The sequence below is a fragment of the Myotis nattereri genome, assembly GCF_964212035.1.
Source record: "Myotis nattereri genome assembly, chromosome: 1".
NCBI classification, from domain to species: domain Eukaryota; kingdom Metazoa; phylum Chordata; class Mammalia; order Chiroptera; family Vespertilionidae; genus Myotis; species Myotis nattereri.
In genome coordinates this window covers 29,501,560-29,522,858 of record NC_138075.1, presented here as the reverse complement: position 1 = coordinate 29,522,858, position 21,299 = coordinate 29,501,560, and the positions used below count along the sequence as shown (strand labels likewise).

Genomic DNA, 21,299 nt, shown 5'->3' with positions numbered 1-21,299 from the left:
GGCAAATCTTTGGTTAGGAAATTATACACACAGCCAAGAGAAAAAATTTTCATAGGCCCCCAGAACCTCTAGTCGGGCTGATTGGTGAAAGTCTTTCTTTATATGGAACCAGTTTATGAAGACTAGAAGATGTAACTATTTTTCCAAATGCATAAACTTAGCAAAAAAATTACAAGGCACATGAGGAAACAGGGAAACATAGCCCAATCAAATGAAAAATATAAATTTCCAGAAACAAACTCTAAAGAAAGAGAAATCTACAAATTTCTTCACAAATAATTCAAAGTAATTTTTTTTGAAGCTACAGGAGAACACAGACAACTATGCAAAATCAGGAACTATGCATGAACAAAATGGGAATCTCAACAAAGAGTTGGAAACTGTAAAGAGAAGAACCATACAGAAATCCTGGAACTGAATACTATAATAACTGAACAGAAAAATTTCCTGGAGACATTCAGTCAGACTTAATCAAGCAGAAGAAAGAACTTGGAAAAAAGATCATTTGAAATTATCAAGTCAGAGGAGCAAAAAGAAAATAAATAAAAGATAATAATAAAAAATTTAAAAGAAATGAAGAGAAGTAAAGAAAGCTTAAGGGACTTTTCAGATAACATCTGATAAGGGAGAGAAGAGAGAAAAAGGTATAGAGAACGATCTGAAGAAATAATGGCTGAAATTTTCTCAAATCTGAGGAAAGAAATGGACATCAAAATTCAAGAAGCTCAAAGTATTTCAATTAAGATGAATCCATAGAGGCCCACACTAAAACATAAGAGAATTAAACTGTCAAAAGTCAAATATAAAGAGAAGATTTTGAAAGCAGCAAGAGAAAAGCAACTCGTCATGTGTAAGGGAGCTTTCATAAGGTTATCAGTGTCTTTTTCAGCAAGATACTTTCCAGACGGGAGTGGGATGATATATTCAAAGTGCTTAAAGAAAAATTCAGCCAACCAAGTGCACTATGTCCAACAAAGCTGTTATTCAAAAATTAAGAATAAATAAGTACTTTTGTAGATAAACAAAAGCTGACAAGTTTATCAGCACTAGACCTGTCTTACCAAAAAATGCTAATGACAGTCTTGCAAGTTGAAATAAAATGACAGTAAACAGCAATACAAAAGCATATTAAAATATGTAACTCACCAGTAAAGGTAGATACTATAAAGACAAATACAGACTTCTATAATATTGTAATGGTGTTACATAAAGCACCTTTAATTATGTCATAGATTTTTAAAAGACAAAAACATAAAAACACTATAAGACTATGTTACTACATACACAATATATAAAGATGTAATTTGTAAAATAATTAACAAAGTAGGAGCGGAAAGATGTAAAAGAGTATAGTTTTTCTATATGATTGAAGTTTTAGCATGAAATAATAAAGATTAAAGCAAAAATAAATGAAATAAAGACTTAAAAAATAGAAAAAATCAACAAAACTAAGTTGGATTTTTTAAAAACATCAACTAATTTCACAGACCCTTAGCTAGACTAAGAATAAAAGAAAGGAGACTCAATAATTAAAATTAAAAATGAAGAAATACTACAAAAATAAAAGGAATTATGAGACTACTATGAACACTTATATGTCAACAAATTAAGCAACCTAGAAGAAATGCAGTTTGAATCAGTAATCAAAGCCTCCTAACGAAGAGCCCAGGACTAGAGGCTTTCACTTTTGAATTCTGTCATACAATTAAAGCCAGTTCTTCTCAAATTCTGAGAAGAGTTTGAAGAAGAGGGAACACTTCTTAATAACAAACAAACAAACAAAACAATTTAAAAATGGGCAAAAACTTGAATAGACATTTCTCCAAAGAAGATCTACAAATGCCAACAAGCATATGAAAACATGCTTAACATCACTAAACATAAGGGAAATGCAAATCAAAACAAAACCCATTAGGATGGCCTCTATCAAAAAACAAATAACAAGTGTTGGTGAGAATGTGGAGAAATTGGAACACTTGTGTACTGTTGGTGAGATTGTAAAATGCTGCAACTAGGGAAAACTGTAAGCCAATTCCTCAAAAACTTAACAATGAAACTCTCATATGCTCCAGCAATCCCACTTCTGAATATATATCCAAAAGAATTGTAAACAAAATATGAATGAGGTATTTGCACACCCATATTCATTGTAGCATTATTCACAACTAGAGGCTCAGTGCCCGAATTAGTGCACCAGTGGGGTCCCTCAGCCTGGCCTGGGGGATCAGGCAGAAACCGGCTCTCCGACATCCCCCGAGGGGTCCTGGATTGTGAGAGGGTGCAGGCCAGGCTGAGGAACCCCACTGGAGCCAGGGAGAGACATGGGAGGTTGGCGAACCAGGGAAGGACCGCGGTGGGGATCCAGGGCATGCCCAGCCATCTCACTCAGTCCAGATTGGCCAGACCTCAGTAGCAAACTAACCTACCAGTCAGAGCGTCTGCCCCCGGGTAGTCAGTGCACGTCATAGCAAGCAGTTGAGCGACCTTAGCATATCATTAGCATATTATGCTTTCATTGGTTAAATGACCAACCAGTCGACTGGATACTTAGCATATTAGGCTTTTATTATATAGGACTAGAGGCCCGGTGCACAAAATTAAACCGGCAGTCGGACATCCCTCTCGCAATCCGGGACCGCTGGCTCCTAATCACTCGCCTGCCTGCCTGCCTGCCTGATCCCCCTAACCACTCTGCCTGCCTGCCTGATCGCCGCTAACCCCTCTGCCTGCCTGCCTGATCGCCGCTAACCCCTCTGCCTGCCTGCCTGATCACCCCTAACCCCTCTGCCTGCTGGCCCGATCACCCCTAACCGCCCTCCCCTGCCAGCCTGATCGCCCCTAACTGCCTCTGTCTCTGCCCCCGCCACCGTGGCTTTGTCCGGAAGGACGACAAATATACTAATAACAGAGTAATGTGCTAATCAGGCTGGGAGACCTTCTGGGAGACCTTCTGGACAAAGCCATGGTGGCGGGGCTGTCGCAGAGGTGGTTAGGGGCAATCAGGCCGGCAGGGGGGGCGGTTGGGGGCGAGCAGGCCGGCAGCGGGAGGCAGTTGGGGGTGAGCAGGCCAGCGGGTGGGGGTGGGAGTTGAGGGTGATCAGGCCGGCATGGGGGTGCAGTTGAGGGTGAGAAGGCCGGCTGGGGGAGCAGTTGGGGGCAAGCAGGCTGGCATGCAAAGTGGTTAGGGGAGATCAGGCAGACAGGCAGGTGAGCAGTTAGGAGCCAGCAGTCCATGATTGCAAGAGGGCTCCCAGATTGGAGAGGGTGCAAGCCGGGCTGAGGGACACCCCCCCCTCCTCCCCGGTGCATGAATTTTGTGCACCAGGCCACTAGTAGATTATATATTCTGTTGCTCTCCTAATTGATTTTGATTAAGTTTTCCCAGGTTAAGCCAAAGGGAGTCTTTTCAAGTTGACTCCAAGATCCTTTCGGCATGTTCCTATCATTATTGAGTACTTCCTTACAAAAAAAGAAAAGAAAAAAAAAAGTTGTGAAGGAAGAATAACTTCACATGAAAATAAAAAGATGAAAGAAAATTTATTCTAGTCAAAAATAACGTAATGTGCTAAGACAGGAAAATATGAAATAGTGTGGTATATTCTAATATCTACAGTGGAAACAATTTTGTGAGTGATGGAATAATGAATGATGAGGCTGAAAAGGAAGAAAGAAAAGATTTTATATATTATTCTAAGTAATTTGAGTTTTATCTTGTGGGTGATAATGAACCTAGCATATAAATTATAGAGCACACATTTTGTGACAACAATGCCCTGTTTTATAATCTTGATGCATAAAATTTCCAAGAATACTTTGCTTTAATATTTCTTTTCTTAATTGAATTTATTGGAGTAACTCTGGTTCACAAAACTGTACAATTTTCAAATATACAGGTCAGTAAAACATCTGCAAACTGCATCGTGTGGCCATCACTTCAGACAGTCTCTTTCTGTTTCCCTTTCCTCCACCTTGCCCACCTCCACCTATTCCCCACTTCCCTTTCCCTCTGCCTGTCACTACACTGTTATGTGTCTATGCTCAATACTATACAACTCTAAAAAAAAATAACACAGTTCTTTCAGCCATGGTTTCTAGATTTTATCAGAATGCTGTAAGTCTCATTATTTTGAATAAACAAATAGAAGACAAAACTATTATTGAAACAATACAAGAAATTATTTTCAAATATGCAAAGTGTCCTGTAGTCCTAAGCCTTAGAACACTACTGTTACCAGTGTTTCCTGAGAGCTTTATACCTGATTTCACTTAATTTGAGAGATTTACATGAAAGGCTAAATGCTTTGTATACCTGAACCACACATTCTTTGACCTACCAAAGTCCCTAGCTGTTTAAAATGAGTTCGCATGTCAGAGGTGTCAGAGGTTCACCATCACTGCTCTAGTACTAGAACCTATGACACCTCTGACACGTGAACTCATTTTTTTGGTTGATTTTTCTTTGTTAAATGGCATTTAAATATATAAAATAAATATCAAAAATATGTCTTTGTTTTACTATGGTTGCAAATATCAAAAAATTTCTATATGTGACATGGCACCAGAGTTAACTTAGGGTTTTTCAAAATGCTGACACGCTGAGCTCAAAAAGTTTGCCATCACTGTACTAGAGGCTTGTTGCACGAAATTCGTGCGTGGGGGGGGGGGAGGGGGGAAAGGGGGGCCCCTTAGCCCGACCTGCACCCTCTCCAATCCGGGAGCCCTCAGGGGATGTTCTACTGACGGCTTAGGCCCGCTCCCCATGGTTCTCTGCTCTCTGCAGGGCCTGCCTGCTCCACACCATGGCGACTGCAAGCAGGCTGCGCTTGCCTGCTCGCGAGTCCCCACAGTGACCCGCCAGCAGGCCCTGCTGGGCACTTGCCTGCTCCAGGTCGCCACAGCAATGCCCACTGGGCTCACATTGCCGGGGTGATGCTGCCAGCATCCTGCCCCTGCTATGGGTGCTGCCATCTTTGTTGCAAAGTGATGGTTAATTTGCATATTACTTTTTTATTAGATGGGTTTTTAGTGATTACATCTTCAGCATAGAAGATAGTACATTTTGAGTACCTGCAAAGATCCTGAACTAATGTAATCAACCCCATCTCTAGACTTATGTGCCAGAAAATATAAATGAGACAAGTTCAGTTTACTTATGGAAATCTAGGCTTTTTAGAGAAATCTTTAGATCATTAATCCATGGCTAATTTAAAATTGCTTTAATCCTGCATATCTAGTTCAGAAAACTAAACCATTGTAGAAGAATGCTGTCATGTTAGATGTTATAATAATTCATGCTGTTACTCTTCGCTCAGTTGGAAAGCTTGTTATTAGTGGGGAAGATGTCTAGGCTTCCTTTTCTTATCCCTACCCTCACTCTCAAGTAAAAATCCCAAATCCTAGAGTGTTTCGTAGCTTATTTTTGTCAAACTCACTAGCCCACCTAAAAATTTGCACTAACAGCCATATATTACCAGTTAATTTTACTATTGTAAGTTAAAATAAATATTCCCTTGAACACTATAATCTTCTCAGTAGGGCATATTTTCACATGTTGGTTTTGTTTTGCATTGTGATATATATGAGTTTAATGGAGCTAATGTCTTCACAGATCCTCTTTGTGACCATTGGTATTCATTTGTAAGGTAGCAATCAGAATATATTTGTGGCCATGAAATAGTTTTTGCTTTATAGAAAAAAACTATTCAAATTTTCTATTAAATTTTGGATATTTTCTCTATCCAAACACCAAACTTCCTTTCATTGTAACCTTCTTACTTTTTAAATAAAATATTTTTTTTTCTTCATTTCTTCCTTCTGCCTAAGTGGGGTTTATGGACCACTGAATGGGCTATAACCCATCTTACCTTCAAGACACAAAACTGCATGCTTTTTTCCCTCAATTTTTTTTTCTTCTATCAGATTCCTGTGCTAGGCTCGGAATCAAGAAGAGGATTGGGGTTTAGGAGAGAATATGTCTTGATCCTTTTCCCTGCCTGATTGAGTTCTCTAATGACTAAAGAGAAATGCTTTTTGAGGTTGTAAGTTGCAAAATAAGAGAAGTCAGAGGTAACTATTCTTAAATTTTCTGCTCTCATTTTGAAGCTTCTTGTAAATCAAGTGTCAATATCAGAAAACAATTGTCTTTATTGGAATTATGTTTCTCTTAAAAATGGAAACAAACCACAAAAGGAAACTTAACTATTTGCTTACCAGATTTACTTTGGAAATCTGCCTTCTAAAAATGGGCTGCCCTTGGGAAGCCTGCATGAGACCCACTACTGTACGTGTGAGTGCTGTGTCAGCCTAGGCCTCCAGCTGCTGGTGCCTCTTTGTGTCTGTCCCTGGAGCAATGTTTGTTCACTTTTGATTTGGAAATGAGAGCACTGTGTCACCTAGATCAATGGTTTTCAAACTTATTTTGGCTACAGTTTTTTGTTACCCGGGATCTTATATGATAGTCATCTTGTACATTGTAAGGATAAAACACAACTAGGTGTGCAGTGTTATTTAGTAGTTCTTTTTACGTAAAAAGAACAGCTATTGTCTATTTTATTAATTTTATTCTTGTGTGTAGGTCAGTTACAAATACTGTTTTCTCATATTTATAGGATCAAGTTAAACTTTCTTTATTGGTGAAGTAGCTGACTATTCTCAGTGTGATTTTGAGTGGGTCTTGAAGTGGGAAGACACCTGTTGGCACATAGAATGTACTCAGTAAATATTTGTTAAGAACACACACAAACCTGCTAATGTGCCATAGAATTAAAATACTCCTCCTTTGAGACATTTCTTTCAGTTAATTTACTATATATCCAGAAGGCCCCTGTGATAACATGCAAATAGTGTAGCCAGGGACCAATATTAAGGCATTAGCATCAAAGTTTGTATTATTTATCCAGTGAGAAATCACTTTGTAGCAGAGATTCTATAAATATTGGAGGGCTTAGAGAAGCAAAAGGGCAGAGCAGGAAGCATCACTGAGTCTTTCCCTTCCCAACTTGACTTTGTTTGGAAGATTTGTTATTCATACATACAAGTATTTATTCAGTAACTACTGTAAGTATAAGGAAAAGCACTGTTCTAAATATGGCAAATGATACAGATATTAATAAGACGTAGTAGATCCTGCCTTCAAGGAGTTTACAATCGACTAACATAGGGAAGGCAGATATTTAAATGCCTCTAACATAAAAAGGAGAGTGATTGGTGCCATAAGAAAAATATAAACAAGGAGCAAATTATTTTAAAGGTGGGGAATATTTTTCCAGGCTGGTAGATACCCACATTACAATTTCCAATTAAAAGACACGGAGAGAGAAAACTACTTATTTCTGTAGTTTGAGCCATCAGATGGTTTCATAACCTCCTGCTTTTATTTTTTATCTACTTACATGTCCGTTCTTTCTGCTGAGCTGTAATGTTCTTCATAGCAGGGTAGAGCTTACTCTGTGTTTCCCAAGTCCCTAACTGTTCCTGACTCGTAAAATGCATTGGATAAATATTTGTTCAGTGTGTGTGTGTCACTGATAATCAGACTTGCTTTTTAATAAGAAATATTCTATTCTGTTACAATACGTGTTCCACAAATAAACTCCGCACAATTAAAAAGTACAGTTTTCTCCTCAGGAACAACATTTTAAAAGGACAGCTTTTGTAAGATTACACAAAATTTGCACCATAAAGAAAGCTTATCTTAGGAAAGATTAAATCTGAAATCTATAAACCTGAGTTAAAGGCAGAAGCATCTCCACCATTCTCCCCAGTTATACTGGTTGTGGTAAGATGTTTTATGATATATGAATGATGAGACCAGGACTTCAGTGAAAGTGAGTTATAAATAATATTTATATTTCAATTGTAAGTGAATGATAAATCACACATAATCTTTTTATAAATATTCACTAAAATTCTGAATAGAAAATATTGTTCATATTCAGCACTAAATAAACTTTAAGGTTCTTGAAGCTTTGAAAAATTTTTAATTGTATGATTGTCCATGGGAAGGAGTATCATAATTATAATCATCTTTTTATGTACTTTTCTCTGCGTACTTATAACAGCGTCATTATCTTAGAATGTAAAGTCTTTGAGGCAGTACCTTTAAGTCATGTATGAGGCAACGGTTTGGGTTGGGGTATGAGTACTGTACTAAATTTAATAAATTACAGTAACCAGTAACTAACAGACTATTGAGAGATATATACCATCATTGTAGAGTAGATTAAAATGATGCGCGTTTATTTGTCTCATATACCAAAAGTCTGGAAGCAGGCAGCTGAAGACTTATCAGCAGCTCAACATTGTCACTAGAGGTTCAGGTTCTTTTTTCTTCTCGTGTTTCCATACTTACTGAGTGGGTTTTCATCCTCATGATTGAAAATTGCTACAGCACCTTCCGTATCTCGCTGTGTCCAAGTAGAAAGAAGGTAGGAGGACAAGAGCTTTCTCCTCTTAAAACTTTATATCTTTATCTTTTTATTTGTAATGGGAAACATTCCCTAGGAACTTCCTACATCTCCTTGGCCAGAACTATATCATATAAACACTTGTAGCTGCAAGGTGGCTAGTGAAGAAGGGAGTTGTGGATAGTATTTAGCATAGCCAGGCAACAGTATCTGCAGTTATTCCTTTTCTGTTTACCTTTTGAGCTATAGAACCTTAAAGTTCCAAAGAAAAGGTCAAATTATTTATGAATGGAGATATAGTATTCTAAGAAGTCTCTTTTTTGTCAGTAAATGATTAATTTATTAATTCAACAAATATTTCATTTTTATTATGGGCCAGATACTGTTCTAAGTATTGGGGATAACAACACTGAACATAAAGATAAAGTTGTTGCTCTCATGGAGCTTACATTGTCCTTAGAAGGCTAAAACACAAATAAATATAAGTATATATTATAAATATTCATATATCCATATATTCAGAAATATGTACATATCTATAAAGAAAATTAAAGTAGGGTAAGGAGAATAGTTATGATAGGTAATATTCTATACTAGAGGTCTGGTGCATGAAATTCGTGCACTCGGTGTCTGTGTGTGTGGGGAGTGCAGCCACCGCCGCTGCACTCGCCAGCCGTGAGCCCAGCTTCTGGCTGAGCAGCACTCCCCCTGTGGGAGCACACTGACCACCAGGGAGCAGTTCCTGCATTGAGCATCTGCCCCCTGGTGGTCAGTGTACGTCATAGCGAGTGGTTGAGCGACCTTAGCTTATCATTAGCATATTACACTTTGATCTGCAGTCAAATGCTCTACCCCTGAGCTATACCCCCAAGCATATTACACTTTGATTGGTTGAATGGCCAAGTGGATGACCGGACACTTAGTATATTAGGCTTTTATTATATAGGATAGGATGTTTAACAAAGACCCTCTGATGAGGTGATATTTTAGCAAAGACCTGAAAGAAATGAAGAATCAATGGAGTCATATCTGGGGAAGAAAGGTCCAAGTTATAAAACAACAACAACAGCAAATACAAAGGCCCTGAAAAGAGATGCATTTGGCATGCTCAAGGACAAACAAGAAACCAATATAGATAGAGCACAGAGAACAAGGGGGGAAATGATAGGTGAGCACAGTTGGGGCCATAATATGTTGGGCTTTGTAAGCCTTAGCAAAGCTTTTACTCTTAGTGAAATGGAAAGTCATTGGAGGGTGTGAGCAGAGATTAGTACAATCTAATTTACAATTTAAAAGGATTACTATAACTACTTTGTGGAGTATAAATTGTAGTGAACAAGGATAGAAACAGGGAGACCAGTTAGGAGGCTATTCAGTTTCCCAGAAAATAAGTGATAGTTTCAGCCATTGTGGCAGTAGTAGAGATGGTGAGTAATGATCAGATCCTAGAGGTATTTCAAAGGTAGTTTAGATATGGTTCTGACGAAAAGAAAAATCAAGGATGTCTTCAACGTTTTAGACTAATAACTGGAAGAACAGAGTTGCTATTTTCTGAGGACAGGAATTGTTTGGGTAGGCTAGGAGCGTGGGAAATCAAGAGTTTGATTTGGACAGGTTAGGCTTGAAATGCCTGTTACATATCCAAATGCATGTTGGATGATTTATGTTAGGAAATATATATATATTCTTATCCACTGCTGTTTGCATGGCCTACAATCCTAGAGTCACCAGTAGAGGTTGGGATTAGAGATATAAAATTAGGAATTTTAGTGAATGGGTGACATTAATTTCATGAGACTAAATGAGGTTATATAGGGGGTAGCTAAGTAATATCCTTTTTCTATGACTTTTCAGAAGAAAGAAAATTTTCTATGAAATCCTAGATAAGATCAAGTTTGGGTATTTTGCATTTTACTAACTAGCACATTAAATGTTCAAAATTTAGTGTAGTGATTAAGCACGTGGACTCTGAAGCCAGGCTACCTAGGCTTGAATTGTGGCTCTTCTGTGATTTAGACCAAAACATATAATCTCTCTACACTTCTCTTTCCTTATCTGTAAATAAGGATAATAATGATGCCTTCCTATAAGGTTCTTGTGATGAGTAAGTTAAATTAGACCAGTGCCACGGCACATAGTAACATGCACAAAAGATTAGGCAGCCCAGCTGGTGTGGTACAGTGGTTGAACATCGACCTATGAACCAAGAGATCATGATTCGATTCCCGATCAGGGCACATGCCCAGGCTGAAGGTTCAGTCCCCAGTGTGGGGCATGTAGGAGGCAGCCAGTCAATGATTCTGATCATTGATGTTTCTATCTCTCCCTCTCCCTTCTTCTCTGAAATCAATAAAAATATTTTTTAAAAAGAATTAGGCAAATGGGGGGGGGAGGCATATGTACTACTATTTGTAATACTTTAAACAATAAAAAAAAAATAAAGAAATTTAAGAATTAAATAGTATGGTGAAAGCCAAGGGAGGGGGAAGGGAGTGGGTAGAAGTGGGAAAAGGAGGACAAAAGGGGGAATACCTGCAATAATGACAATATTAAAAGTTTTTAATTAAAAAAAGACATTTAAGAAAAAAACAAAAAGAATTAGGTAGTATTATCTTTAAAGTTCACCATGTTTTGACACATGAGGTAATGTTAACTTGATGTAATGTTCCACCAAAGAAGGCTATATTTTGGCAAGAGAAAATTTCTCACCTTGTATTCTTCATTTGGGTATATAAGAAACCGAGGGTTGTTGATGTTTATGAGCCAGTCCCACTTTAATCAGTGTTTCCGCATCATATTCTTAGTTAATTATCTTCCTGTTTAGGTCACAGTGCTGTTGATATCACCAAGGTGGCTAGAAGACACCGCATGTCTCCTTTTCCTCTAACATCTATGGACAAAGCCTTCATCACAGTCCTGGAGATGACTCCGGTGCTTGGGACAGAAATCATCAACTACCGAGGTACTATAATATTTGTCCATTGCCTTTCACTTTTCTCCAAGTAAGATTCATAGAGCATTAATAAACAGTTTCCTGAAAGAAAAGGTTATTAATTATTATCACAGTTATTATCATTATTCTTTTTACTTCTTATTTCTACTCAACTCTACGATCAGCCTTAATTGTATATAGAGTAAAACATCCATAAAGCTTCCTTTTTCATAAAAATAAAAAAATGAATAAAGTAGCTGTGTTTCTCCTGTTCATCAAAATACTAATACTATAAACAAAAGAGGGCTGTTAGCACTGAGTGAGGAAAATAGTTAATTCTGAGTCTTCCTGGTGTGCTTTCTGTTAGAAATGGAAGATAACTAAAGTATCTTGTAATCATGTTTTCCTTTGTGAAAAATATGTTTTTAAATGTAAAAACTACATTAAATGATCCATGGATCACTGAACAACCAGTCTGATCTCAGTTTTTGTGCTTCGTCTATCTTCTTATTCTCTGCCCTTTAGTTCAGTAGCACATTGAGACCAGTTTGTGGAAGGACAATGGAAAGGTGGTGTCCCCAGTGTTTTCACTTTTTAATAAACCCCCTTCTTAAAAATTCAGCATGAAAGTTATATTTAGTGCAATCTCAATAAAATACAGTTTCTTAGTTATTTTTGTTGTGCAGATAAAAACAACACAATAGGATTGATTTTAAAAAATGCTTTATTCATAGATCATAAAATATTCTAACTTCAATGAACATTAGAGAGCATCTATACAAACACCCTAATTTTTCTGCAAGGCAGTTCAGACTCAGAACAGCTAAAAAGGAATAAGACTAAGGCTCAAGATTCCATTCTTTTTACTACATGACAGAGCTCGGCTAGAATGGCTTGGTGGTTGAGCATCAACTTATGAACTAGGAGGTCACGACTAGATTCCCAGTGAGGGCATATGCCAGGATGTGGGCTTAATCCCCAGTGGGGGGCGTGCAAGAGGTAGCTGATCAATGATTCTCTTTCATCATTGATGTTTCTATCTCTCCCTCTCTCTTCCTTTCTGAAAGCAATAAAAATATTTATTTTTTAAAATAACGATAGGTAACCAAACAAATTATGTTAAAATTAAGAGGCCTAATACTAGTGAAATTCTAAATGCCAGATTCTAGCTCTGTTCACTGATGGTACTTAGACAAAAATTATTTTTATATAATTCACCCTAATCCTATATCTCTGACTTGCATTCTTTTAAATATGTATATCAGTAGGCTTAAACTTTTGGTTTATTATTAATCCTCATTAAAGGATCTAAAGATTAGAAGCTCACTAGAGTGAGGAATTAGTTAGGAATTAATTGTTTTCAAAATCAATTTTAATGAGATAGGTTTTTGCTATTATTAAATGTAGAATATTCAGATATTTTTATATCCATCAACAGCAAGACATATTCAGAAAATATAAATGTAAACTTAAGTTGGAAAAAATTTTAAGTAATACTTTACCTATTAGAAACATAAATTAACCATCTCTGACCTTGGAATTTCACGGGAGTTTTCCCTAACAGCAGTTTTTAGAAAAATCTCAGAGTATGCCAAGTCATTTAAGCAGAAATTTTAGTCTTTTTAAGGAAGAAAAAAAACAAAAACGGAATTGAAAATGGCCATTTATAAGTTTCTTCTAGGGGAAAAAACAAACCAAAAAAAGCTGTCAGATGGAATCTCTTTTTTCTTTATGTGCTTGTTTCTCCTTCATTTGTTCATCAAATCAGTTGTCACTTATAAGTTAGCAAACTCTTCATGGATGGTTAAATTTCTTGTCAAGTGCTTCCACCCATGAAGATGAAGTGTACATTCAACCTTTGAGTTAGATCAAACTCAATTTTTCATGCAAGAGAGTATTATAATTAAACCTCCTAGGGCCTAGGCACTTTAAGTAGGTGTTTAAAAAATATCATCATATATAGAAACATAATTCATTTTGTTCAATAAATATTTATTAAGCATCTACCAAATGATAGGTACTATGTTAAATCCTGGATAGACAAAGGTGAATAAAACACTTCTGCCCCATGGATCTCACGTATAGTGCAGAAGAGACAGGGAAACAATGAGATAATAGTCTCCTTTATTGGCTTTTTTGTAGGCTTGCCTGCCTTTGTCCATTCCTTGAATATAAGCTTTCTTTAGCATTTTCGTTTTTGGTCCTTTTCACATCTTGCACATGCACTTCAAATAACCTCATGCATGCCAATGATTTCAAATGCTACCTATTAAATGATTTCTAAATCCATATCACTTGCCCAGACCTTGCCTGAGCTCTAGACTTATACACCAAATGTAATGATGCTGCTAGTAAATATTTAAATATGTTTCTATTATTTTAGAGAGAGAGAAACGGAGAGGGATAGAGAAATAGAAACATCAGTGAGAGAGAAACATCTATCAGCTACCTCCTGCACACCCCACACTTGAGATCGAACCTGAAACCCAGGCATTTGCCCTGACTAGGAATCAAACCGTGACCTCTTGGTTCATGGGACGACGCTCAACACTGAACCACACTGGCAGGGCTTGCTGCTAGTACATTTAACATGGCCAAAACTAAACTTATATTCTTTACCTCTACAATACTTGCTGTTTCTACGTCCTCTTGAATCCATCCCTTGTTTTCTATTCCCAAAGCTATAATTTTGATTTAGGTCTTTATTATTAACTTCATGGATTATTGTTTAATAGAATATTAAAAATTATCCTTCTAAAGCAAGCACCTAGATGTCCATGTATGTATTGTTTGTTTGTTTTCATCTGGTTTGGCTATAAATGCATTTCTACTATTTTCAGCTTCTACTTGCAAACACGGCCTTTAAGGAACAAGCGCTCTATTAATTATAAATATCTTCCTTTGGTTTCTTGTGAGAGGCATACCTGGTATAACAACAGGGGATAATATATGTAAGACTGCCACTTCTGATTCGTTTTCTTTGCTTATGAAATGCTTTGCATGAATAAATTACAGCTTCACATTTGGTACTGTACTAGCTACTATAAAGCAGATTAAAATATTCTGGCACTATTCGCTGTAATTCCCAGTCTCTTTTAGTTAACAATGGAAAAACTATGAGCTTTCAATAGAAAGGTTATGTTTTCTTAGGATATTATTTTAGATCACTAGCTCTAGGCTTTCTTATTCAAGATTAAATGATCAAAGACTTTAGCATCTCTAATCTTGGATCTTTGTTTTTTCACAAAACACTTAAGTAATTCGAGTCAAGGAAACTTTAAGCTTTGATGTTGGAACTCACTTGGAAGCAGTGGTCTCTTTTAGAATACTGACCACAGCAGAGGTATTTCTCCCTGTCTCTGACTTACAGTTAGATAATTGCCTGAAGGTAGGCAGAAATTACTGCCTCTAGAAGAAATTCAGAAGCTCTTGATTTCAAACAGTAGGAGGTCCTCACCAAAATGGTTCACAGCTCATGCTAGGAATTCATTAATTCCTCTTGAGGATTCAGGGGCTGTCAGAAAATAATGAAAAGGCAAGTAAGGTATACCAGCAGGAACTTGCCATCAAATAGACTCTTTACCTTGCTTCACTTTTAACTAGCTGAGAGACCTTGGGCAAGCTACATAACCCTTCTGAGTCTTATTTCTCTCATACATAAAAATAGGAATAATATCTACCCAATAAGATCATTGTGAGATATTATTAAAGGAAATAATATATGTAAATCATCTAGTTTGCACTAAGCTGCCATATTTCAAATTTAGTAAATGATTGATTCCCTTCCCTTCTCCACGTGGGGATTCTGAAATCATAGCCCTGAGATAAGCACCTATAAATTACAGTGTCAACGCTAGATCCCTTGGCTCAGCTCCATTTGTTGATCCACATGAACTATTTCTGGATCCCTATGCATTTTGTTGTAGTCAAATTTACATTACCTACTAGGTCATTGAGGCATGTGCTCCCTTTCCCATTAGGAAATGTAACCTAAACAGCAGTTTTTGCAGTTTTTGAGCTTATTTCTGATTGAGCTTTACAAAATTGAAGCAGAGAATTTGGGTAGTTATTCAAATGTTTCAAGTGAAAGCATATGTTTATTATCTAAGCAAGAGGCTCATTGCACAAAGATTCGTGCAAAAGGCCTTCCTTCCCCTGGCTGCTGGCACCGATTTTCCTCCGGCACCCAGGACCCAGGCCTTTGGTCCAGCCGCAGCAGAGAAGCCAAGTCTCTAGGCCTGCCCCGCCTCCCCGGGTTCCCGGCAACCCAGGCCCCCAGCCCCTCTTTGAGCGGCAGCCATGGCCACCTGGAAGCCTGGGTAGCCCCTGACCCATGCTCCCAGCCACTCCTTCAGCAGCAGCCAGGGCGGTCAGGAAGCTTGGCTTCCTCCATCGCCAGAGGCAACCCAAGCCTCCAGCTCCGTGGCCGCCGCCATCTTTATTTGGTTAATTTGCATACTCGCCCTGATTGGTTGGTGGGCGTAGCAGAAGGATGGTCAATTTGCATGCTTCCCTTTTATTAGTGTGGCTTACTGACTCCAGTCTAGTAAAGTTTCACCTAGGATGATCCCATTTGCTTGCAAATACCTCCTGGGGTATTGGTCTGGACTAGCATTTGCTGTAGATTTTTCAATGTGACTGCTTGAACTCATTCATACTTTTCAGGTAGTCTCATCTCTTTAGACTCTTTAATCCATAAACTTTATTATGCCTCTAAAATATGCACATCTCATTATATCCTTTTATTTATATCCTTTCCTGTATACTTCTTCCTGCATTCCTCAAATATGAACAATTAAATCCCTCTATGTATTCATGGTATGTGTGTATGTGTGTTTGTATGTATGTGTGCATGTAATCATAACCTCTAGGCAATTATGCTGCTCTTAATGTCCAAGATTGTGATTATAATACCAATCTGTTCTCTGTATATGTGCTTTCAGGTGCTTTTCCCCCAATATGGCAATTACCACATGTGTGCTGTTATCACAATACTCAATAAGCCCTCTTGTGTGTGGGAGTCATTTCTATAGTTATATAATTGAGTAAAATTAAGTCACATAGGAATCAGACCTGTAACATTGGCTAATTATCCCATGTGGCAACCAGGTAGACTAATCTTCCTATTTCATACTTCCTTCTCTGTATAACATTAAATGTCTCTTTATATGTATTCTCTCTCTTTAAAAATAAAGCTTATTATAAGTGTATCTCACTTGAAATAATTTTGATAAAACAATCTATATTAATTTTTTTAAAGTAAGGAGGAAGTAATTTCAGTATATCAGGTTAAAACAAAGTATGATTTTTAAATATGATTCTTAGTGATTCTTAATTTTCCATTCTTTTGGGGTACTTTTTCACATTTTAAATATACATTTTATTTAGCATAGTTTACTTGGCAATCCTTTTATTCAGTATCTATTTTGAGGTACCATCATCTCTACTAGCAGTATTAGGTTAGGATTCAGAATATAAGCAATGGGAAAAATGTTTCAGTTAAAATAAAATGAAAACAGAAAATTTTTCCAAGGAATAGCATCAAAACACCTTATTCTTGCAGTGATCAAAGAAGGATTTCCGATTTTTAGAAATTCTTGTCTATTCTTAATTATATTGGTAGAACTATGAAAATTTTTGTAAATATTCAAGATTTTCCAAACTACAGGGAAGAAAATTAATAAAAATGAAGAGAGACAAATTTCAGTGGCAGTAAAGGATTTGCCAGTACCACCAGCAAGAGAATTACCAGGAATGGAAACTGGGCAATAGCTTTTTTTAAATTGATTTTATTGATTAATTTTCCCATTAGAGCATCCAGTGCTACAGTAATTACCTCTTGGACTATTTTTTTAAGTAAAGACGTTGCAATTCCTGGCAGGCTATTAACTCACCCCATACCATGGAGTATGTGGCAGGGAAACTCAAATCTTCCATCCTATCGAATAAAAGAGAAACATGGTAATTGGCATACGACCGCTACCCTTCCCATTGGCTAATCAGGGCAATATGCAAATTAACTGTCAGCCAAGATAGCGGCCAGCAGCTAGGCAGCTTGAAACTAACATGAGGCTTGCTTGCTTCAGTGACGGAGGAAACCAGCGTTCCCCACCTGCCTTGCCGGCCTCTGAGCCTGCAGTTTAAGAAACATAGTAACAAATATAGAAGCTAAACAAAACCCCAGAAACCAGCTTTCAGTGAGCCGGGATCTCAGAGCTGGAGTTGATACAGAGTTTCGATTATAGAACCGAAACAAACCAGATACCTGTTTTCAGGAGCAGAGGCCTAAGAGCTGGAGCCTCAGAGCTAAAGCTGGCCCAGAATAAAAAGAAAAAAGAAAAAAAGGAGTGGTTGGGAGCTTCCGTCACCTGCCAGCCTGAAAACAGCCCTCAGCCCCTCACCCAGACTGGCCAGGCACCCCAGTGGGGACCCCCACCCTGAAGGGTGTGTGACCAGCTGCAAACACCCATCATCCCCTCACCCAGGCTGGCCAGGCATCCCAGTGGGGACCCCCACCCTAAAGGGTGTGTGACCAGCTGCAAACAGCCATCATTCCCTCACCCAGGCTGGACAGGCACCCCAGTGGGGATCCCCACCCTGAAGGGTGTGTGACCAGCTGCAAACAGCCCTCAGCCCCTCACCCAGGCTGGCCAGGCATCCCAGTGGGGATCCCCACCCTGATCCAGGACACCCTTCGGGGCAAACCAGCCGTCCCCCACCCGTGCACCAGGCCTCTATCCTATATAGTAAAAGGGTAATATGCCTCCCGGCACCGGGATCAGTGGAGCCGCGAGGCCTCCCGGCACCGGGATCAGCGTGACAGGGGGCAGCGCCCAAACCCCCTGATCGCCCTGTGGCTCTGTGTGTGACAGGGGGTGGGACCATAACCTCCCTATCCGCCCTGCTCTGTTCGTGACAGGGCAAAGCACCCCAACCTCCTGATCAGCCCTGCTCTGTGCCTGATATGGGGGAGCTCCCCAACCTCCTGATCGCCCTGCGGCTCTGTGTGTGACAGGGTGTGGCGCCCCAACCCCCCCCCCCCCCCATGGGCCCTGCTCTGTGTGTGACGGGGTAGAGCCATAACCTCCCCATCGGCCCTGCCCTGAGTGTGAGAGTGGCGGCGCCCCAACCCCCTGATCGGCCCTGCTCTGTGGGTGATAGAGGGCGGCGCCCCAACCCCCTGATCTGCCCTGCTCTGTGTATGACAGGGGGCGGTGCCCCAACTCCCCTATGGCCCCTACTCTGTGAGTGACACGGGGGGAGCTCCTCAACCCCCTGATGGGCCCTGCTCTATGCGTGACAGGGGGAGCTCCCCAACCCCCTAATGGGCCCTGCTCTGTGCGTGACAGGGGGGAGCTCCCCAACCCCCTGATCCGCCCTGCTCTGTGCGTGACAGGGGGGAGCTCCCCAACCCCCTGATGGGCCCTGCTCTGTGCGTGACAGGGGAGAGCTCCCCAACCCCCTGATCGACCCTGCTCTGTGCGTGACAGGGGGCAGCGCCCCAACCCCCTGATTGGCCCTGCTCTGTGCGTGACAGGGGGTGGCGCCACAACCTCCCTATCGACCCTGCCTTGAGTGTGACAGGGGGCGGTACCCCCAATCCCCCAATTGGCCCTACTCTGAGCATGACTGAGGGTGGCATCGCAACCTCCCAATCCGCCCTGCTCTGTGCATGACAGGGATCGGCGCCCCAACTCCCCAATCGGCCCTGCTCTGAGCCCGACCAGGGGCTGCACCTAGGGATTGGGCCTGCCCTCTGCCACCCAGGAGCAGGCCTAAGCCAGCAGGTCGTTATCTCTCGAGGGGTCCCAGACTGCAAGAGGGCACAGGCCGGTCTGAGGGAACCCCTTCCCCCCCCCCCCCCGAGTGCACAAATTTTTGTGCACCGGGCCGCTAGTTTAATTATGAAACAAAAGCATATGAGCAAAATTAGAGACACAAGGATTCTTTTATGATCAGCAACAATCTTTATAATGTGTCCAAATGTATATAAGAATGGAATAAATTTGATCAATTTTTAAAACTTTAACTCCATTTTCTAGGAACAAAATATATTTAATTGGTTAAAAATATTATTTTCTCTGCCCTGGCCAGTTTGACTCAGTGGACAGAGCGTCGGCCTGCAGACTCAAGGGTCCCAGGTTCGATTCTGTCAAGGGCATGTATCTTGGTTGAGGGCACATCCTCAGGAGGGGGTGTGCAGGAGGCGGCTGATCGATGTTTCTCTCTCATCAATGTTTCTAACTCTCTATCCCTTTCCTTCCTCTCTGTAAGAAATCAATAAAATATATTTTTTAAAAAATATATTATTTTCTCTGTCTATAAACTCCTTTTCTACAGAATCCCAGTGTCTTTGGTTAACTTGCTAGATTAATTAATTAATTAATTAATTAATTTTAAAAATCAACTATTAACATCTTATCTTATCATTTGTAAATAACATTGAGTGATTCAGTGATACTATTGCAGCCTTGAAACTATAATGCTTTACTAATTTCCTTATTTTGATTTAAGCAATATGAAAGTAAGTTACCAGGATTACTTCAAGGTCAATATTTTAATTGTTACATTTAATATTTACTTCTTCTTGCATCTCATCTAGGAGCTTTATTTCATCATCTTTTTTTTTCTTTTTATAAAATATTTATTACATACCTTTTTTAAATAGTCATAGTAGTAATATGCTAATATAGGACAATTAATGTTGAAAGTTAGGAATTATTTTTAGGATACTAGAACATGTGTTTAAAATTATAGAAATTATAATAAGAAAATATTTTTCCCTGTGGTGTACATTGTAGTTTATAGGACAGTGATTGAGAAACTACCAATAAAGAAGAGTTTATTTAAATTATTCAAACTATAGAAAGAGCATTTTGTTTGTTTCTACCAAATCCTGACCAACAAATCCATCCCTTTCACCTAAGTGCTATCTATTTATCAGTGACACCCTATTCATGTGACCTTGGTGTGGAAAAGTTTCCATCATTAAGTACCACAAGGAGTGATCATTTACTTTCATTTGAAATATTTTCTGTGACCACAGGTTTAGGTATTTTTTAAAACAAATGTTTTCCCAAGAATATATATCTTTCATTTCAATTAAGGTAAATGCTTTTTACAGTTATGCACTTATTACTTTTAAAGCTTAATATTTTATATACTAGAGGCCCATTGCACAAAATTCGTGCACTCAGGGGGAGTCCCTCAAACTGGCCTGCACCCTCTCACAGTCCGGGAGCCCTTGGGGAATGTCCAACTGATGGTGTAGGCCTGCTCCCTGGGAGTAGGCCTACGCCAGCAGTTGGACATCTTTAGCGTTGCCACCGCCACTGCGCCCGCCAACCGTGAACATGGCTTCTGGCTGTGCAGCACTCCCCCTGTGGGAGCGCACTGACCACCAGGGGATAGCTCCTGCATTGAGTGTCTGCCCCCTGGTGGTCATTGCACATCATAGCCACCAGTCATTCCACTGTTTGGTCAATTTGCATATTAGCCTTTTATTATGTAGGATATAAATGAAATATATAACAGAGATATAAAATTTATATCATGAAACCACAATACAGTCTAAGAACTAATTCATTATCAATTCCATTGCATCTTTTTGTATTTCTAAATCATCTTAATCATTTCTAATAATCATAACATTTGTATTTATCCAAATTCTGTAACTTTGCACAAAGCTTATTTTTATTTTATGATGTAAAACTGTAATGCCGGCCCTCACTCATTACATTGACAGGTAATGAGCATCCCTAGATGGAAAAATACAAATGCACAATGCAATACCTCTTTGAACAAGCTACATGTTTTAAAAGCTTAGGCATTTTTTTGTACTATTCCATAAACATGACTTCTGGAGTAACTAGAGATTAATTAATGTACTTGTTTTTACCCAAAAGATATTCAACCCTAAATCATTTAATCTTTCTCAGTTTACAAACTTGTGAAGCCTATAA

General features: G+C 39.1%; 1 protein-coding gene across 9 annotated transcripts in view; it reads left to right on the top strand.

The window, feature by feature from the left end:
* GPHN (gephyrin) overlaps positions 1–21,299 on the top strand; it is a 435,000-nt gene that overhangs the window by 354,059 nt on the left and 59,642 nt on the right. For all 9 annotated transcript variants that reach the window (XM_081088057.1, XM_081088055.1, XM_081088059.1 and 6 more), the window contains one exon: positions 11,230–11,367. In XM_081088057.1, coding sequence (XP_080944183.1) covers positions 11,230–11,367 — 138 coding nt within the window. The remainder of the gene's footprint in view (positions 1–11,229; positions 11,368–21,299) is intronic.